General features: G+C 40.6%; 1 protein-coding gene across 14 annotated transcripts in view; it reads left to right on the forward strand.

Annotated features, from left to right (window-relative positions):
• TECRL (trans-2,3-enoyl-CoA reductase like) overlaps positions 1 to 18,231 on the forward strand; it is a 58,905-nt gene that overhangs the window by 28,492 nt on the left and 12,182 nt on the right. For 11 of the 14 annotated variants that reach the window (XR_010606124.1, XR_010606123.1, XM_065634021.1 and 8 more), the window contains 8 exons: positions 441 to 544; positions 10,208 to 10,323; positions 12,146 to 12,251; positions 13,135 to 13,207; positions 13,756 to 13,799; positions 15,984 to 16,041; positions 16,868 to 16,953; positions 17,348 to 17,393. Coding sequence is in view for 11 of the 14 variants with exons in the window: in XM_065634021.1 (XP_065490093.1) it covers positions 441 to 544; positions 10,208 to 10,323; positions 12,146 to 12,251; positions 13,135 to 13,207; positions 13,756 to 13,799; positions 15,984 to 16,041; positions 16,868 to 16,953; positions 17,348 to 17,393 (633 nt within the window). In the remaining 3 variants the exon portion in view is untranslated. Of the gene's footprint in view, positions 1 to 440; positions 545 to 10,207; positions 10,324 to 12,145; positions 12,252 to 13,134; positions 13,208 to 13,755; positions 13,800 to 15,983; positions 16,042 to 16,867; positions 16,954 to 17,347; positions 17,394 to 17,482; positions 18,217 to 18,231 lie in introns of those variants that run through there. The other 3 variants (XR_010606125.1, XM_065634028.1, XM_065634027.1) reach the window with 2 other exon arrangements.

Here is an 18,231-nt window from a genome sequence, read left to right on the forward strand (position 1 = left end):
AGTTGCATTCATCCTGATGGTGCCACCTGTTGTAAAATAGCCTGAGAATGTAAATGCTTCAGCAAAACTTATCAGAGAGGAAGACATAACATCGACTTTCCCATTAGTCTTGCAAGACAGAACAAAAAAGTGCTCTATGACACCATCTGTGTGATTGCATGATGTGTCTCTGAGAGTGCAGGTGAACAGAGAGAGCATAGTGGGAGCTGTGGCGCATTGCTGCTCAGCATCATGTCAGCCGAATGCTTTTTGTTCAAATGAGAGGAAAACAACTCTTGTAGAAAGGTTTTGAGCTGCTAACCTGGGGAATAAGTATCAAGTCACTGAAATAAATCTGTATACAAGTTGAGCCTACACCTTGAGCACCAGCAGAGCAGCCTGCGCTGAGCCTCTGTGAGGATGCCTGTTGTTTATGCCATTTCTTCTTTTTGTTCTTACAGATGGGCCCTATTTGAAGGATTCCATTAACATTCAAAGTCTGGCTGTTTCCTCCATCATCACACTGTATTTCACAGACCTGGGTCAGCAGGTTGGCTGGACCACAGTAAGTATGTCCTTGTAACAATTAACATGATACATCTTAATGTACTTAATGTATTGCAACTTCCTCAGCCTGTCCTTCTCCATGTCAAATGATGTTATTCCTTTATCAGCAGTCAAAACAGAATTAAATTGATGGCGAGACAAGTTACCAACATGCTAACTCTGACATCCAGTTAAAGATTAGAGGGTGGACATAGCAATATTGCCTGAGAAAAAAAAAAGATTTTTAAAAGCAGTTTTAGGTAATGTAGGGTTTATATGCATATGCAGGAGCTGTACTCAAATACATCCATTTGCTGCAAGGCTCCTCAGCTTTGCAAGTGGAAGGATATTAAAAAAGAAAAAAAAAGTTTTTCTGCTAATGCTGTCACTGAAGCAGGAAAATTGTTGGATGGGAATGAATTAAACTTTGTTCACTTGAAGAGCAGTGCCAGGAGTGTGGCACAACCAAGAAGGATTCCAGGCAGAAGATGCCCAGCCAGACTTAGGAGTCACAAAATTTAAAATCTCTTTGTAAAACAAAAGCATTCACCATGAGCAACAATACCTGTATTACGCTGTGGTTAGAACCATCGTCTGTTTTTACTTTTAGTCTCTGTTTGACTGGTTATTTCCTGTAAGCGCTTGTTGGAAGGTCAGGGTGGTTTGGGGAGAGGCATGCCGTAAAAGCTGCAATGAAACTATTCATAGCAATGGAAAGCAGTCAATTGCCTGCAATTCTTTTAATGAGGCAAATGAATTTTTGTTAATTGTCATTGTTGGCTGTAGGGCAAGTTATTAATTAGATTCTGGCCTCAGGCAGCCCACAGATCCCTCGCTGCTCCTGTGGGGCAACCAGAAGGCCCACAGACAAGCCACTGGCCTTCCTTGGCTGTGCCTCTACGGATGGAGCTTGTGAGCTTTCAGCTCATGGTCCTGGTTCCTCTCTCCAGCAGCTCATGGGCTAGCAGGCATTACTACAAGACGCCTAGAACAAAGTTGCTATTTTATAGCCCCTTCTCTCTTAAACTGTATGCTCGAGGTGGATGTTACTGCCAGAGCTGCTCCTGACTTTGGGAAGAGCTGGCGTCTGTGTTAGCACCGTCAGGTCACATATCCATCTGACCTGCTCGAGCTCACATGCATTCCCCATTCTTCAGGGAAGCAGCAAAACTTGGCGACATTTTAGCCCCTATGAACAAGAACATGACCTATACCTGTCCTACTGGGGCCATGCTGGTTAATGTGAATTGGGCTTCTGTTTCCCCCAACCCATCCCACCACTTCTCAACCGTGAAATTGCCTCGCAAAGCAACATTTTGAGTAGTGCAGCCTCCTGTTTGCTACAACTAAGTAATCTGCAAGAACCTTATTTATTTTCTCCTTTCCTGGTGGTTTATGTAGCCTAAGACAGTAACATAACTAAAGCTTAATATCCCGTTATAAATAGTGCAGTTATGACTAGGCATTGGTACTGCAGACAGTGTCATTTTTTAATGATTTAATCTGTCTTTGCAGAAAGTGGACTCCACGAGTTTCTAAATACTCATCGTATCCCATTCTGTTCCATATTCTAAACTGTCTCCGTTCTCACTGGGAGTCAAGAGATTTTTATATTATAGCCAGTCTGTAGCAACAGAGAAAAAGTTTTTAGAAGATAGTATTCTAACAATAGCAATTAAGAAGGTATTTGTACACAGGAAATATTGTTTTACTGCCATTTTTACTGTGCACAGAGCTTCCATTCAAACGCCCTCGATGCTCTATCAGATTTATGCACAGTGAGGGACACTTCTGATTTATAGAGCTGACATTTAAATAAACCAGGCACAGAATAAAAATATTCAGATCTCATCAGCAAAATGATAGCTGAGGTACAAAGGGAAAGTGGTACCCACTCTGCCACCTGGGAGCAGTACCCTCTCCAGGTTTATTGTAAAATAAAATACTGTGCTTTTGTCTGTTCCCAAAGAAACCATTTGGGTCCCTAAGTCTAGAAGCATATTTCTGAATCGAGAAAACTCAGCTTCCCGTTTGGTGCATGTGTGATCTCTGATTTACAGTCCTTGTCAGACTGCACCTTGGTAGCTCAAGAGTTTGTCTGCTCCTGTTGCCTACTCAGTCCTTCTTTGTAGGAAAGATGTCTCCTCAGCCTTCTTACAACATGTTTCCCAGTGAACCCTGGTTTGGGGTTTTGTGCTGTTATGAGCAGGTATCCCCTAGGCTCAGGTTGCACCATGGCTCCGAGTTCGGTTGCCTGGATTTCAACAAATTCTAGAGGCTGGGTTGTTCTGGAGAAGGAAGGACTAACTGGGTTGAGGGATTTGCAGTCGTCCTCCACTGGAGCAGTGAGCTTTTGAGAACTCTTTTGAGAATGAGGCCCTTTCCTGGGGTACCATGGGCAGAAATCCAACCTCAGCTGTCTCTTCTGAAAGAATGGAGGCCCTCAAGGCTCATCTCCAGGAAACAATTGAGGGAGAAAACAAAACCTGTTTCTTAGCATCAGGGATTTTGTTATAACTCTCTCTGCCTTCTTTTTTATAAAACAATATTACCTGAAACACATAATTTACTTCTGGGCGAGATTTACCAATTCCTTTACCCTATATCTGGGAGTGATACTTGAGGTTTGCCGACTGGTGCTGCAGAGATACCAATGGGAGTCAAGCTTACAGATATTTTCTATATGCTTCCTGCAAAGATTGTGCCTCCAGGGATGTTTGAAATACCCACCACGGAAGAGACTGGGTTTTATTTTTAATCTAGGTCCAATTTTGGGCCTAGCATGTTTGACAGAGACCTCTTTTTATATATGGCAATGCAGCATGTGACTTTTTCAAACGTGGTTGGCATTTTACTAAGAATATGTATCGCTGCTGTAGTTGAAAGGAAAACCATTCTTCCTGCACAAGTCCAGACTTCTGTTAAAGCTTTCCTCTTTTGAGCAGTGATGGCAATTTCTGATTTATCAGCTTCTGCTGTCTAGTTACTACCCAGGCAGGCTAGCAGCAGGATCAAAACAGAACTGGAAAAACAGTGTAGAACTGTGAAAAGTACATTTTACCTCCAAGTCTCTGAATTTCTTAAGATTAACCTTGAAACACAGTGCTTCAGTAAATATTTTCTGTAACTGTGAGGTAAATTAGGGATTGTTCAAATACTTTGACTCCTGAGAGCCTTAAAATACTGAGACTGGCAGCAGAACTGATCCATTTCTTTATGTTGTACCTTTTTTTTTTTGCTTTGTACAGCCCCCCCTCCCCCATAAACAATATAAACCCTCCCTATATGACTCTGATTCCACACAGCTCTGTAATACAAAGAAATAATCACAGAGAAAACTTTTGATTGTCTATGATCTGACTTATGGCTTCAATAGACTTCTGGTGGTGTAAATCAGAGCTGGCTGAAAAAATGGAACTATATTTAATAGGTTTAAGATTATATTATGCATAATTTTTCTGGAATAATTTCAAATGAAAAAAGACAAGATCCGAAGAATTTGTAGGAGTGAGAGGGCTGGGAGTCTCAGCAAACTAGTGGGTCAGTTGAGAAAACTCATGTTATCATTACTTAGGAAGGAATTTGAGAACAATGTATGAGAGTGAGCTGAGGATCTGTAGGATGTATCAGTGGAGAATGCCACTGAATATATTTCTCAGTGGATACATATCAGACCTTGCCAGTTCAAACACAGTTAGTTGTGGGACAGGACCCTCCAAACTGAATGATCCTTTCAGGTAGTTGTGGGTACCTGGAAAACTTTGCAGCAGTGCCAAAGAAACAGAACGTGTGATTCTGTGTAACTCTATGAGTGGCTTAAGGATGACTACAACACAGGTGCCAGAGAGAAATCCCCAAACATTTTTTCATTGATACATGTCTTGGATAATTTGGTCATAAAAGAGGATCTCCAGGAAACAAAAAAAGTCAGTTTCCTCTACAGGCCCTTTTCCAACGATAATTATTTGTAATGCAAAGCGCCTCCATTTTACAGCTAAGGGTTTGTATTTGGCAGAGGTTTCTGCCTGAACGCATAATATTATACACGGAAAGTGTCGCTCTGCCTTGGTACAACTGGCCAAGGCTTGAGCTGATCCCAGTCACAGGCTGGGAACCCTCAGAACGCTCTGACCTTTCACAAAAGCAAACCACACACGCAAGATTGGTCTTATTTTTCATTTAGTTAAGTCTAATAGTTCTCAACCTCCAGAGTTATCAGGAGAGAACAGATTTCATTTGCCTGATTTCTTGACATAGTTTTTTACATTGTTTGTGCCTTTCCTTGGGCCACACATATTGGCTTTTTGTTTCTGCCCAGTGGCAGCATGAAGTCAAGTGATAAGGGATGCGGAGCCCTCAGAAACTGCCCAACTGGTTGCTTGGGTTCCTTCAGACACTGCTTCTCATGAGGCAGACAGTGGCGTAATAATTCCTCTTGGTCTCAGCAACAAATGCCACAAGCTCAGGATGAACCATGCCAGCATGTCGATTTTTCAGGTGCCAGAGGGATTTAGGGAGCTACTACGAAAAATAATTCCAGTGGGTGAATGTTCTAGTTGCTGTTCAGCACAGTACAGGCTGTACAACCTATGCATAAGTGTTTACAGTAATACCCTTGAGCTTTTAATGTTTCAAGAGCAAAAAGAAGGTAGATAGAATTCAATAAGCATAAACAGAGCAAGCTCTTTCATTCAGTTTTACACAAATTTATCCTTAAACCAGTCTTGCTACTTACAGAATAAATAGCTACTCAATATATGGTGCTGATAAGCATAGAACCTTTCCTGTTTGTATTCATGGTATCTAGGGAGATTGACAATTTGTCAGTCTAGGCAAATGGGGGAAGTTTTAGTCCCTCTAGAATGCATAAGCCTAGCAAAATTATTTTCTATGGGGAATTTTTGCCCAACCCCATATTTGGGGTAAGGAGAGCACAGAGAAGAGAGTGAACCAGTGTTTGGGAGAGTGAGGTTCTTTGCCCACCTTGTCTGGTGAGCTTGACAAGACCCCAAATTTCTCTGTATCTCAGTTTCCAGGTCTGGGGCAAGAAAATAAGAGTATTTTCCTCTTTTGCAAAGTGCTTTGAGGCTTCTAGACAAAAAGTGCTGTGGAAGAGCTGGTTGAGGTTATTAGTGAAAGTCAGGTGTTTAAAAGCATGACTTCATTTAGGTATCTGCAGACCAGGTGGTGGATATACATTTTAAAAAGATACACATTATAGCGCAGATTGCAAAATGCTGTCAAAGCCCTGTAAAGATTTGGCAGCAAATGTGAACTTGCCTTGGTCTTCGGTTACAAACAGAGCTTGAGGGCTTCACTGAATGTGCATAGGTACAAATATATATATATAGCATGCACACGTGTTTGTGTAAGAGCATTTGTTAATTTGCAGTAATTTAACATTTTGAATATGAACATGCAAAGGCTCGTGCTTTCAGGGTATGAAGAGGTCTGAATCGAAACCCGTTGTGTCACCTCAGTCTCAGGAGAAGAGACAGGAGGGAAACTGGGATTTCCCCTCCCTTTTCCCTCTGGCCTGGCTGGGGGAGAAACAGCATCCATCACTGTTTGCTCCCCGGCTGCAAGAGCTGGCCTGAGTCAGCTGGAATTTGCCTATAAAATCCTACAGCAAATCCATCCCTATCTCTGGTGTTTGCAGTAAATATTGAGATGCAGCCCGAAATACAGTGAAAAACACTGAGTCACTGCAAAATCTGCCCAGACAAGGGGACTTTCAGGTGCCCCCTCTGTGTTCTATTCAAGTTTTATAGACTGGATCAACCAGTTCCATGAGAACTGGAACAAAAATCACTGAATATTCAAGCACCCATTAAGAATATTACTACTTGATGCAAAACTGCTGCTGAGGATTTTTGCAAACATGAAAATACAAAAAAATTTTAAAAGGTGAAGATTCAAAGATGCTGCTAAGATGATGCCATTATCATCCCTAGGTAACTATATGGCCTTTAATGTGGTAGCAAAGCATATGAAGTAGGAATTAATCCAGAAATTAATGATGTTTCTTAATGATCATTAGCTCAAGAATACTTAGGGCTGGGATTGTAAAAGGAGTCTAAGGTAGTTAGACGCTACATTTAATGTGATTTGGGGACTCCGGGACGATTCAGCTGCCTGTTTCTCCAGGGTGTCTCAGAAAACCCAGCTGTCCTCTGTCCCCTCGCACACAGCAACGTGTCTGGTATCAGCACATCCTCCGTTTGACCTGCAGCTACTTCCTTTGCCTCACATTTATCAGAGAAACAGAGCTCTATCCATTAGATAATTTATATACTGCAGCTGTTTTTTCCGTTTGAGTTACCCAGGACACACTTGAGATATTTTGTGTCTCTTGCTGAGCCGAGAGCATCTGGCAGCAACCCAGTGTTGTCATCCCAGCTGCAGGTATTATACTTCCCCAGATTCAACCCAGCCATCCTGCTGGCAGGAGAAGGGAGACCATTGCAGCCAGCACTGAGGAACTGGGGAATTGCCCCTACATGGTATGGAAAACACTGTGGGTTGGGATCAGCCTGGAAAAGGCTGTACAGCCTCTGCTCTGCAGCTTGTCCTCAGTGAGATATGGCGTGAGGCTGTGCCAAAGGGCAACACGATCCCAGAGAGGGTGTGCGGTGTGGTATTACTGAAAGGGCATGTCCTGAACACTGGAGAGAGGAATGAGCTGATGCCCTCATATAAAGATATTGCTAATCTGGGCAATGTTTGTTTTTAAAGGTCCTGATGGACTTTTTTCAGGCTCCCTCGCTCCACCCTCTGTTCATAGCTTCCTTTTGTCCTTTTATGCCTTTGTCCAACCAGGACACATGTCAGAAACCTTCCATTCCCTGTCTCAGCCCTGCTGGGATGCTGTCAGGCACATCAGCTGCCCCTACCAGCCAGAAAATTCACCTCCTGTCCCTCAGAGTTACCAACAACAGATAACTGTAAAGAGTTCCTTTCACTTCTGGGGCATTCCTGTCTCCCTGAACAGACACTCTTCCTCCTGAGATCCGGGATTATAATTCCTGACCTGATTGTTACTCAGTTCAGCAAGGTGTTACTGACATCATAATATGAACAGAGATTAAATTCTGTTGAGCTATGCACATTGTAAGAGATGCAATGCTCCTCCAGGAAAAAAATATTTATATTTACTGTGGCCATATCTGCCATATCTGGCTGCATCAAATCTAGATAGGCCCACAAGATGGTAAATAAAAAGCAATTTTCTTCTAAATATTGGATGTTTCTGGCATTTCTGAAGATAAATGCTCTGTGTTTTAAACAAGCACTTTTTTGTTTTTTACAAAATTATATTTCTTTTGTCCAGAAGCCACAAGCTACGATGTTATTATTTTTAGGGTTTTGTTTAAGTTTTGATTTTTTTTTTTGCAGGATATGTCAGCAGAAACTAGTATCTCAGTAATTTTGTAGGTTTTTTGAGTATCTGTAAAAATAATAAATGGAACTGATCCTTAACACAATTTCCCAAGCCCAGGAAATAGCTGTAGGATGAGTTATGAAGATAGTAGGTAGGCTTAATTGCATATATTCATTGAGAATCCATAGTTCTTGCCTTAGCTGATGATTAGAACCAATTGTAATTTTTTGTTAATTTAAGACTACTTTCCCCTGCACCTGCGTGAACTTGTGGGATTTTCAGCAGCATTTCTCTGCCTGTCTCGTTTCTGGTGGACTTAAAGCTGGTGGGCCAGAGGAGGAGAGCAGAGGTTGCAGCATGGGAGATGCAACAGAGGGACACAGACCAAAACTCACCCAAAATGTCACAAAAAGCGCGGCAGCAAATCAAACCTCTTCACCCAGGCAAAGGGATTCAGGTGTCAGCTTTGGCTGCTAAATAGAGACTGGATTACTTTTTATCTTTCTTTACTAAATCCTGAAGCTTCTGCTTTCAGCATCTGCAATCAGTTGGGGGCAAAAGGGGAACACTTGGTGCAGTGACAAGTAACCACAACTTGATGCCAAGTCCTGCCAAACTTTTCTTGGCAGCTTTGTCCTATATTCATGCTAAACAGGTGAGAAAAGCTGGCAGTTATGGGGGTGTGACTGGAAGGAAAAGCTACACTAAAGCAAACGGCTCATTCCAGGCTCTTATACTGACCTGTCCAGGGCATGTTCTCTGCACCTCTGTTTACTATCCCATCATTGTCTATTTTTAGTGTATTAGGTTTTAATAGAATAGCAGGGGCCATCTCGTACAGCGTTTGCAGAGTGCCCAACACGCTGGGCTCACAAACAGTTAGGAACAGACACACACAACTGCTTCGAGGACAAAACTCTGATAATCTCTTGGCTGCCGTGTGTTTCACAACCATGTGAGCTCTTAAACACTCCTTGATCAAATGTTTCCATACACACAGAGGCACGACTGCTTTTGGGATCATGCAGGGTCTAAATGGAGCACAGAAATCATGGTGTCACGGGGAACAAAAGAGAATTTGACATTTCCCTGATAGAGAACACCAAAGTCTCTCTCCTTTGGAAACAGTGCTGCTATGAAAGGCTGAAATTTGCAATGTTTCTCCCTGTAATAGACAAAAATAAATACTACTGGAGGAGTCCCAAAAGAGGGAAGCCTAATTTTGGAATATTTCTGCAGGAAAACCTTTGTTTCAAAGCTTCCTTCTTTAGAGGAGCAGCACACTGGGGGTTGAAGTGCCTGCCATGTATCACTTTTGAGAACTGTAGTCTAAATTCAGCATTGCCTCCTTAACCCATGGGTATTTATCCATTACAGTTCTATAGCAGTGCAAATAGTCACCTTAAAGCTAACCAGTCCATTATTAATGAATCTTTATCCCTTAAGTGATACTATGCACTTGAATTACAAGTTGCCAGTTGCTGGCCCTTGTAAGCCATTTCCATTTTATTCTGAGATTTCATTCCAGTGATCAAATCCAGACCTGATATCACTCTTAACCACATTTTACTTCTTCTGGCTGTTTGTAGCTTCTGAGTGTATCCTGACAAAAGTACCAAACCAAAGCCAGAACATCAACCTGAGGACGGCTCTCGGTGATCTGTGGCTCACAGGGATCGTGGTGGGGAGGTGACATTATTTCTGTTTTGCGGGGTAACTTACTTGTACCGTCTACCCACCACAGGCTACTTCTGCCCTGGGAGGAGTCTCCCTCTGTCCCCGAACAAAGGCTTAAATCCTCAAACACCAAGCAGGCAGGTTCTGATCTTCCTCCCACTGCCACATTTTAGGCCATGATCCCTCCCTTCCAGATGATTCTGCTCAAAACCAGGATTCAAAGCTACGTGTGTTGGCTTTTAACTGATGTGCAAAAAACACTGGCAGAAAGCAAGCTGCCTTCTGCTTTTGGACCTTGATTTTTAGTGTTATTTAGATTCCAAATAGGCATCTGATGGCACAGCCAAAAGTATAAAGAGGAAATAACTGGTTTTGACCACCTTCCACAAAGCCTTCCTGACTGGGTTTGTGTTCTGCACAGAAACCTCTCATTTTCTAGATGGATTTTACTCCTGTGCTAAAGAGACAGCAGGAAAACAACTACGTGTCATTTAAGTCCTCAAAACAAAGCCAAACTGACATTTAAAGGACGAATATGTGTTGTGGATAGGGTTATTCTTTTTCTTATGCCTTTATTGGTAAAATTTTCTCCTCTGATACAGCTGTTTTCTTTCTCATTTCTAGTTTTTTCTAACTGAATACACTGGGCCTCTTCTAATATATCTGCTCTTTTACATTCGCCTCTCGAGTATTTATGATAAAGTGGAAAGTACGAAGAACTTCCGCCACCCAGTGGTACAGTAAGTGAGGGTTGTGGGACCTGTTTCCTGGGGGGATGGAGACTGCATTGCCAGGGCAGAGGAGGTTCCAGGGGTCTCAGGTTATTCTTATCAATAGCGGCACTCTTAAGCCTGACCAAAAATGAGATCTCAGTTCAATGGTCTCTGTGCCTCTGATATTCTATGTTGTATTTACCTCAAGTGGTTTGCACTCTAGACATGCATCCTGAACAGAAGGTGACATAATAAACACAGTGGGTAGTCACCCAAAGTCTTGATAAAATAGGACAAGACTTCAGGTGTCCCACTCCCAGTCTCTTTACGGCACATTCCCACTCATAAGTAGCATCCACATCCAGCACAGAAGATGTGTCCCCCCCCACCCCATCAGCTCTCCTGTAGGCAACAACAAGGAGGAATTAATTCTGAGAAGTCTGCATGTCATAAGTCAGGTCAAGAGCTAGAGAGAAACTCAACCACCCTAAGAATTCAGAACTGGTAATCTGAATTTCGAAATGAACCGCTTCAAACTGTAATTGTTCCCCAGAGCCACACACAGAACCACAGAATTCAGATACACAACATATCTGAGTTCTGAAAGAGCATTAGGAAATAAAGCACTTAGGTGACAAACAAAAGAAAGAGCTTAGCTGCTGTTACAGAATAGTGAAAAACACAGAACAGTTGAATTCAAACCCAGAGCTGCAAGGCACTTGCCTGCCTTCTTTTGCTCATACATATAAAAGGAGAGAGTTCCTGGTAGCGCAGAGGAGCCAGCAGAACCTTTAATTTCTTTTAACTGGGTAAGGGGTGTGTAGAACCCTTCCAGAGGCCTCTCCTTAATGGGTTCATCTGAGGTCCCCATCCTGAACCAAATGAATTTTAGAATTCCCAGCAAAGCTGGAAGTTTGCTCCAGCCTTTGGATAAATCGTTAATTGTTTGAAATTCCCTTAGCTAAATTCTCTCCGTTTTAATTACTTCAAAATTGTTTAATCTTTGACTCTGGCTATCATACAAGATGCATAATAAAAGTATTTGAGATTTCACGTGCTGAAAAGCACTCTTCATTTATGTCTTATAATTGTTTGCAGTGAGACAGGCACTGGCAGTATGGTAAATGTAACCAAGATAAAATGCCACCAGGAATCACTCTTGACATTTGTTTCTGAAACTCAAATCTCTATGAGCTGCAACTCATTCTCAGAAGCAAATCAGCAACGCCTGTTATTGGTTCATAATCTTCTTCAAAAGAGAATCAGTATAATAATTTCTACCACAATTACCTCATTTCTTTGTCACAGGGAACAAAAAAGCCATCAGAATGGATTAACGTTGCAACAGAATCTCATTTTGCATCCACAAGGAAATGAAATACAAACTACCTCCATGTAGCTACTTCAGCTGGCAAAGGCCAAGGAAACCATTCCAAACGTTTTTAAATGTCAGGCACATCCCACGGGAGCACTAAGGTAGCCTGAAAACATGGGAGATGGCTTTCGGAAAAGCACAGCAGACGTCTGCTTGGATACACAGCTGTCCTGGTTTAATGGCTTGTCAGGGCTGTGTATCACACCCAGAGCTCTAGGAGCTCTTTTTCATTCAAGGCTAGGAAAAATTAGTTTCTTCCCTGCAAAATGAAAGGAACTTTGTACAACACTGAAAATGATGCCATTAATCTTTGGTTCCAGATCCTTCAATTAAGACAAAATCTTAAATCCCACAATTTCTGTGTGACTTGGCAGTTTCAGAACATTAGTCCTTATTCCTTTTGTGACATTAAGCTGTGAAGTCTTAAAAAGCAATCTTTCACTTACGTTAATTTCCTTTTTTTTTTCCTTTCAGCTTGGCCTGCTTCTGCCATTGTTTACACTACATCAGGCATCTTCTGGAGACGTTATTTGTTCACAAGTTTTCAGGAGGGCACACTCCTCTAAAAAATATGATAAAGGTGACAACATGTTTATCATTTTGTGTAAGAGAGAATATCCTCATATTAAAGCAGTCCTTGAAAGAACAAAAAATAATCCCTTTTCTAGCTTCAGGAATTATGATTGGTCAAAATACAAATGTAGGAAGAATTTCAGGGCCATGTCCCCAAGGATATGAATTTAAATCAATATCCATTTTAGCTCCTGCATGTCAATGTCCACATTGACTCATCTACCCAAAGAACTGATTGTCATGTCCAGGATCTTTTTCAGACTGAATGCTATTTTATGATGAGATAAGCTGCTGCAACATCTAGCAATCCTGACAGAAATCACACTCTACTTCCTTGGTGCAATATAAATACAGAGCGAGAGACAGGCCTTGTATTAGGAAATTAAAATCGAATTATGAGTAGAAAAAAAAAATATGGAGGCCTTGGGAAGGAAGATACTGATCTGGTCAAAAGCCTTTTCCTCCCAAAGCTTCCCAGGCTTCAAATGTATGTTGTTACTCATAGGCTCTCTTTTATTTTATATCACATATTTATGGTCTAGTACCAGCTCAGCTGTTTTAACCAGTCCGAGACTGGTTTCTCGACTCAGAGAAACGTGCCCTTCAGCAGTAGAATGAAATAAGGAGGAAACAAACATCAATCCCTACAAGAGGCATAAAACACATTCAGCACAATCAAAAAAAATCTACACTGTGTGTCCTTTTTGGTTTTGTTCCTAATGGCTTCATAGCATCTTAAAAGATCTATATTCTGCAACTCAGGAAGCCACTGCAAAGTCTTTCAGTGGCTATCTAGGTTTTGCATTTACCAGAATTTATGAAGTTACAGTTTGTACTTGCTTATCTCCCTTTCTAACCAAAAAAAAAAAAGTATCTTCTGTCCATTTCAGGGCTGTGCCTTTTACTGGGGATTCACATCCTGGATTGCATACTACATCAATCACCCGCGGTACACGCCACCATGTACGTATCATTGGAAAGGTTTTGGTGTTCAAACCTTAAGGCCTCCAAAATCAAGGGATCTCATACTGATCAATGAACTTTGGGGAATAAAGGGTTTTCTTCGCCGCTTTTAATTACACTCAGTTAAATTTCTAATTTTTTTAAATCAAAAGTTTCTTCCACATGGAACTTTCTTTCCTAAAAAGTAGCTTTCAAAGTAGAACAAAAAAAATCTGTTTCAGATCAGTGAAGTGAGGTGCAGAGACGCAGTTTGTGTCCCTGGGCTGCGACCTAGGTTTGCAGGAGAACTGTTGACCTTTGGAGATGAACATGATGGAGTTGACAAATATTAGGAAAAGTCAGGTGAAAGTTGCCTTGAGATTTGTGGTGAGGAGACTGGCATTTCTAGAGTGCTGTTACTATTTGCATTGGGTGTAATAATATCCATTCTTCCTGCAGAGCCTGTCAGGAAAGAAGTATTTCTGCTCCTCAGCACTAGATTAATTTTACCCATTGCAAACCATGTGCATACTCTAAAATGCAATTTATTATTTTCTTCTGTTTTCCAGCATTTGGCCACAGACAAGTTGTTTTTGCGGCCCTTGCTTTTCTGGTATGTACAAAAATACAAGTTTTATGAAAGATTGCACAATAGGAACAACTCATGACTTGCAAAAACGCTGTAATGCAGCTCTGCGTTTGTGTATATTTATGTTCACTCCCACAACCTTGTGTCCTTTGACTTGATGTAGCGACTATTTACTAAGTCTAAGCCTTAAATTCTCCTAGTACTATTTACCTATACAGAGCTTAATGTAAAGCACTGTCCCTGAGAGCTATAAGAACATCATCAGCATTATTATTACTCGTAATTGTGTGAAGTCACTAGCACTTAGACAAATTGCAATTTTTAAAACACTGAAGAATTCTATCCTAAGCAGACTTTGCAATAGTACTGTGTGCCCTGAATAACTTATCCTTGACAGCTATTAAAAACAAAAATTATTATTATATATTAAAAAATTCCTGCAAAGTGGAGGAAACCAAGGGAAAGCACAGGTGACGCAGGATGGCTGGCATTTGTTTTTCAGCCAGTTTAACCTTGCCGTTGTGGAGCTACAGCTAGAAATGCCATTTGTCAGAGAATTAAAGCCCTGGGAGTTCCATGGTGGGTCAGCATGTGGTTTGCTGGGAAAAGAGGAAAATGTATCTGTTCACCTGTTCCGGCATTGAGCAGAGCTGAGTCCTGTTGGGGTGTTTGCTATAAAATATATCACCTCCTTCAGATCTGCAGCAGCGCCTGCTCTGTGCTCCAAATTCTTTTTGAGAACTTCCTAACCATGGAAACTTAAAACACCTTTCCCTTCCAGACCTTGTTCTGGCAGGTTCCCAGACAATGAATTTGAAAGAGCAACATACACAAGAAAATAATTTGAAGCTGTTTTCACAAGTTTCTAAAACATATGAATAAAATATTTGGAAGATTTTTTTTTCTTCTCTTTAAGGCTTGTCCTTACTACACATCCTGATTTAAGTGTATACATCTGCAGATGCTGTAAACAACAGTACTAAGTAATTTGAGAAGTGTCAGCAAGGCCCTTTGGAAAGATTCTCATTTTTAGAGAAATTACTCCAAGCTTTGCAGGCATGTTTTTCTCATAGGGTACACATGGAATACAAAGAGGGGGAACAGTATGTAGACTTCAATATTTATCATCAGAAATACAGTAGGCCTTTTTTTCTGCAGTTCTCCACTGCCCCACATTTCATAGCGCTGGGTGATGACTGGCTTGCATTTAGCAGTACTTCGCAATATTTCTATAGAGGGGCATAACAGCTAATTACAGCTAAATGCAGCTGCAGAGTCAAGTGTAAAGTAATAAAAATCCCTGCAGAAATGCCCTTTGCTTGATTTACTTTGAACTGATTATACAGTTAGTAGGTATTAACTACAACATGTGAATCTCTTTTGCTCTGCGATGGTGTGGGCATCACACATTTTGGTATGTATAACATTTCACAAAACCACTTTTAATTTGGAGACTTTTTCTTTAAAATAATAGTAATCAGAGTCGTGTTCCTAGCTCATAATCGGAAGTACATAAATTAAAATTACATCTGTTGCTATGGCTAGAATTATAGCTTCTGATATGGTATTTTACAACAGAATTTCCTTTTCTGGCTATTTAGTATTTTGCATCTGGTGTTTATGATAGGTGACAGCCAGTTAGTTGTAATTAAAAAACATAAAAGGACTGCAGGATTTGACCCATGACTGCATATTCGTGCAGAATAACAGCTTTGCTAATGTAACTGATTTAAACTTTCCTAACAAAACGCACAGTAATCTCTCTGCCAAAAAGGGGAAAATTCTTCAGCAATGCTGTCTACAATATTCTTTTAGATAATGGTACATTGCAATATAAAATGAAGCTAAATATTCCTTTCAATTAGTTTTTGTTGAAGTTTGTTACAGCTGACTTTCAGAATTGGCTTTAAAAAAGTACAATCATATTTCTTTTTTCCCATATTAATTTAGTGACTTCACACTTTTTATGTCTCTAGGTTTTAGCACTCTTCCTTTTTTATTCCAATTTCTTTTTTTTCCCCCAGCTTTGCAAAATTTAGAATGACAAAGAATATAACAAAACTTTTTAACAACTTTTTAACACTGCATTTTTTCAATTTGAGGAGAAATCAGCATTAGAACCCAGAAATTAATAACTAAGTTCAGCCCAGTCCGAGATTTAAATGCATACAGGCATACAGCTGAAAAGATCTTTTTAATGTCTTGCAGATGTGTGAAGCTGGAAATCACTTTATCAACGTAGCTTTGGCTCACCAAAATCATTCAGGTCTGTCTTTGTTTCTTGTTTGTCTATTTGAGATGGAAGCATGCTTAACTGATCCATCTGCTGGTATACAGTAATTTATGTATCCATGGAATAAAGATGAAGTAGGTACCATGCTATTGCTATAACGTCTTCAAAATAAATGTGGTGACAAGGAAACACTCACAACACTGTTGTTCCAAAGCTTGCAGCAAATTAATCTTAATTATACAGAACTGCACTTTAAATATGGATTTAAGCATGGAAGTTCTCTACAGCATCCTGTTGATTGACAATGGAGAACTCCATCTTAAATAAGTTGCAGAAAATTTTAAACTAGGTTGCAGAGTTTTTAGATACGTGCATCTCATGCAGAGATCCATGCGCACACACTTAAAAATGCACAAAGACAGACTCATGAATACTTACACAGACATCCGTGTATATGTGTTATATACAAGAATAAGAGTTATAGTATATACACTTAGAAAGTAAAATGTATTTTCAGATAATAATAGTATAATTCTCCACTAGAACAGCCTATTCCAGAAAATACTGCACCACAGTATGATCAACTTGCGCACTGAAATGAGGTTCTGTTCCAGAAAGCCTCTCATGTGCTGTGGGCAGGCACTTACATTGTTTGCCGCAAGGGGCCTAATTCAATTTAAAAGCAGCATGAGCCAAATAGTTTATCAACATTCTCCAGTGCCTACAAGTATCATTGCCAGAACATAAGATTTTGCATATGTGGCATTTTGTGTGAGTATGACAGGTGGCTGTAGAGACCTGTGCTGTTGGCTCTGGAGTTGTTCTTGTTCTGGATTTTTTTTTTTTTTCTTTCATAAAGGAGGCAAAGCCTGTTTTCCAAGTCCAACCTACAACCCATTCACGTGGCTCTTCTTGCTGGTGTCCTGTCCCAACTACACATATGAGGTACGTGACTTTCTCCTGCTTACATGCAAAGGGCAGGTGGTTATGGTGTCTCAGCCTTTGCTCACAGCGGATCTGCAGCTGCTCCGCGCAGTTCCCTCTGCACATTAGTCACTGTGTTCTGTTTCTCCACCAGACCTTCTCTTCCCTCACATCAGTATCATGACTCCGTGTATTCTACTCCAGCATCCAAGGGTTTACTACCCATCACTTCACCCCTACATCCCCTTTTAGCAATTTTTCCTCTCCCATTTCCAGTGTATCACACTCTTCTTCCACAGGGAGCTCTCAGGGAAGGGGTCGCTTTTGAAAACTTGCTCTTTTGTTTTACATAACCTATAGCATTAACAATTTTACATAAAGGGTAGCATTAACAGTGCCACCTTCTTTGCAACAGGTTGGGTCCTGGATTAGTTTCACAGTGATGACACAAACTCTGCCAGGTGAGTTTGAAACAGAATGAAGATAGCCTCTAAAGTGTGGTTTGCAGAGGTGAATTCTGTAAATCTAAAATTTGCCAAAAAATGTATAGCATATGACATACTGCCATCAAATTCCCCTTGTGACGTGACTGTATGAACTTTCGAAGTGCAACCCTCAGAAAAATGGGGAGAGTACAAGCCTCGCTGCACCATCTCTAGTCGGCCTCTTTTCAGCAAAACCCGCTCTCTGCTCTTTGTTAAGGATTGTTGTTTTTTTCTGTTTTCACACTGAAAAAAGACTTCGAAATTTAAAAAAAATAATAATTGTCAGTATTCTTCATTTACAGTCAATTTCTGATCTAGGAAAATTTCTTTTCATTGTAAACCTGGAATAATACTTCTAATAGGGAGAGGAAAACAGATGTACTTTGAAAGAGTGAAGACATACATGCTCCTGGTAGCACTTCCCCACTTGCGTGTATTGGGCAAGCAACTCATAACAGCAGCCAGCTCAGCAGCATTTGCAACTCTTGCTCAGTCCTTTCGTACACTCTTAGAAACCTGAATACACAAATGTGGTCCCTGGAACTGAGATTTCCAAGACATTCACTTCTTCATTATTTCGCCATTCCAAACCAGAAACCTATAAAAACTACTTGCAAAAATATCCCCATATGGTTTACAAATGAAAAATAAAAGAATTTCAAAAGTCGAATAAACTGCATCATGCAAAAAAATAAAATTAAACTTCTAATTTTGTTTGAAAAGAGAAACTTTGGTCATTAGGCCCTGGTTTGGAAATGACCTGAAAGTTTGGGGATGTTGTAGGGCTGACACTGAAAGAAGACACGTGATCTTT

This window comes from Caloenas nicobarica, chromosome 4 (genome assembly GCF_036013445.1).
Source record: "Caloenas nicobarica isolate bCalNic1 chromosome 4, bCalNic1.hap1, whole genome shotgun sequence".
Lineage (NCBI taxonomy): Eukaryota > Metazoa > Chordata > Aves > Columbiformes > Columbidae > Caloenas > Caloenas nicobarica.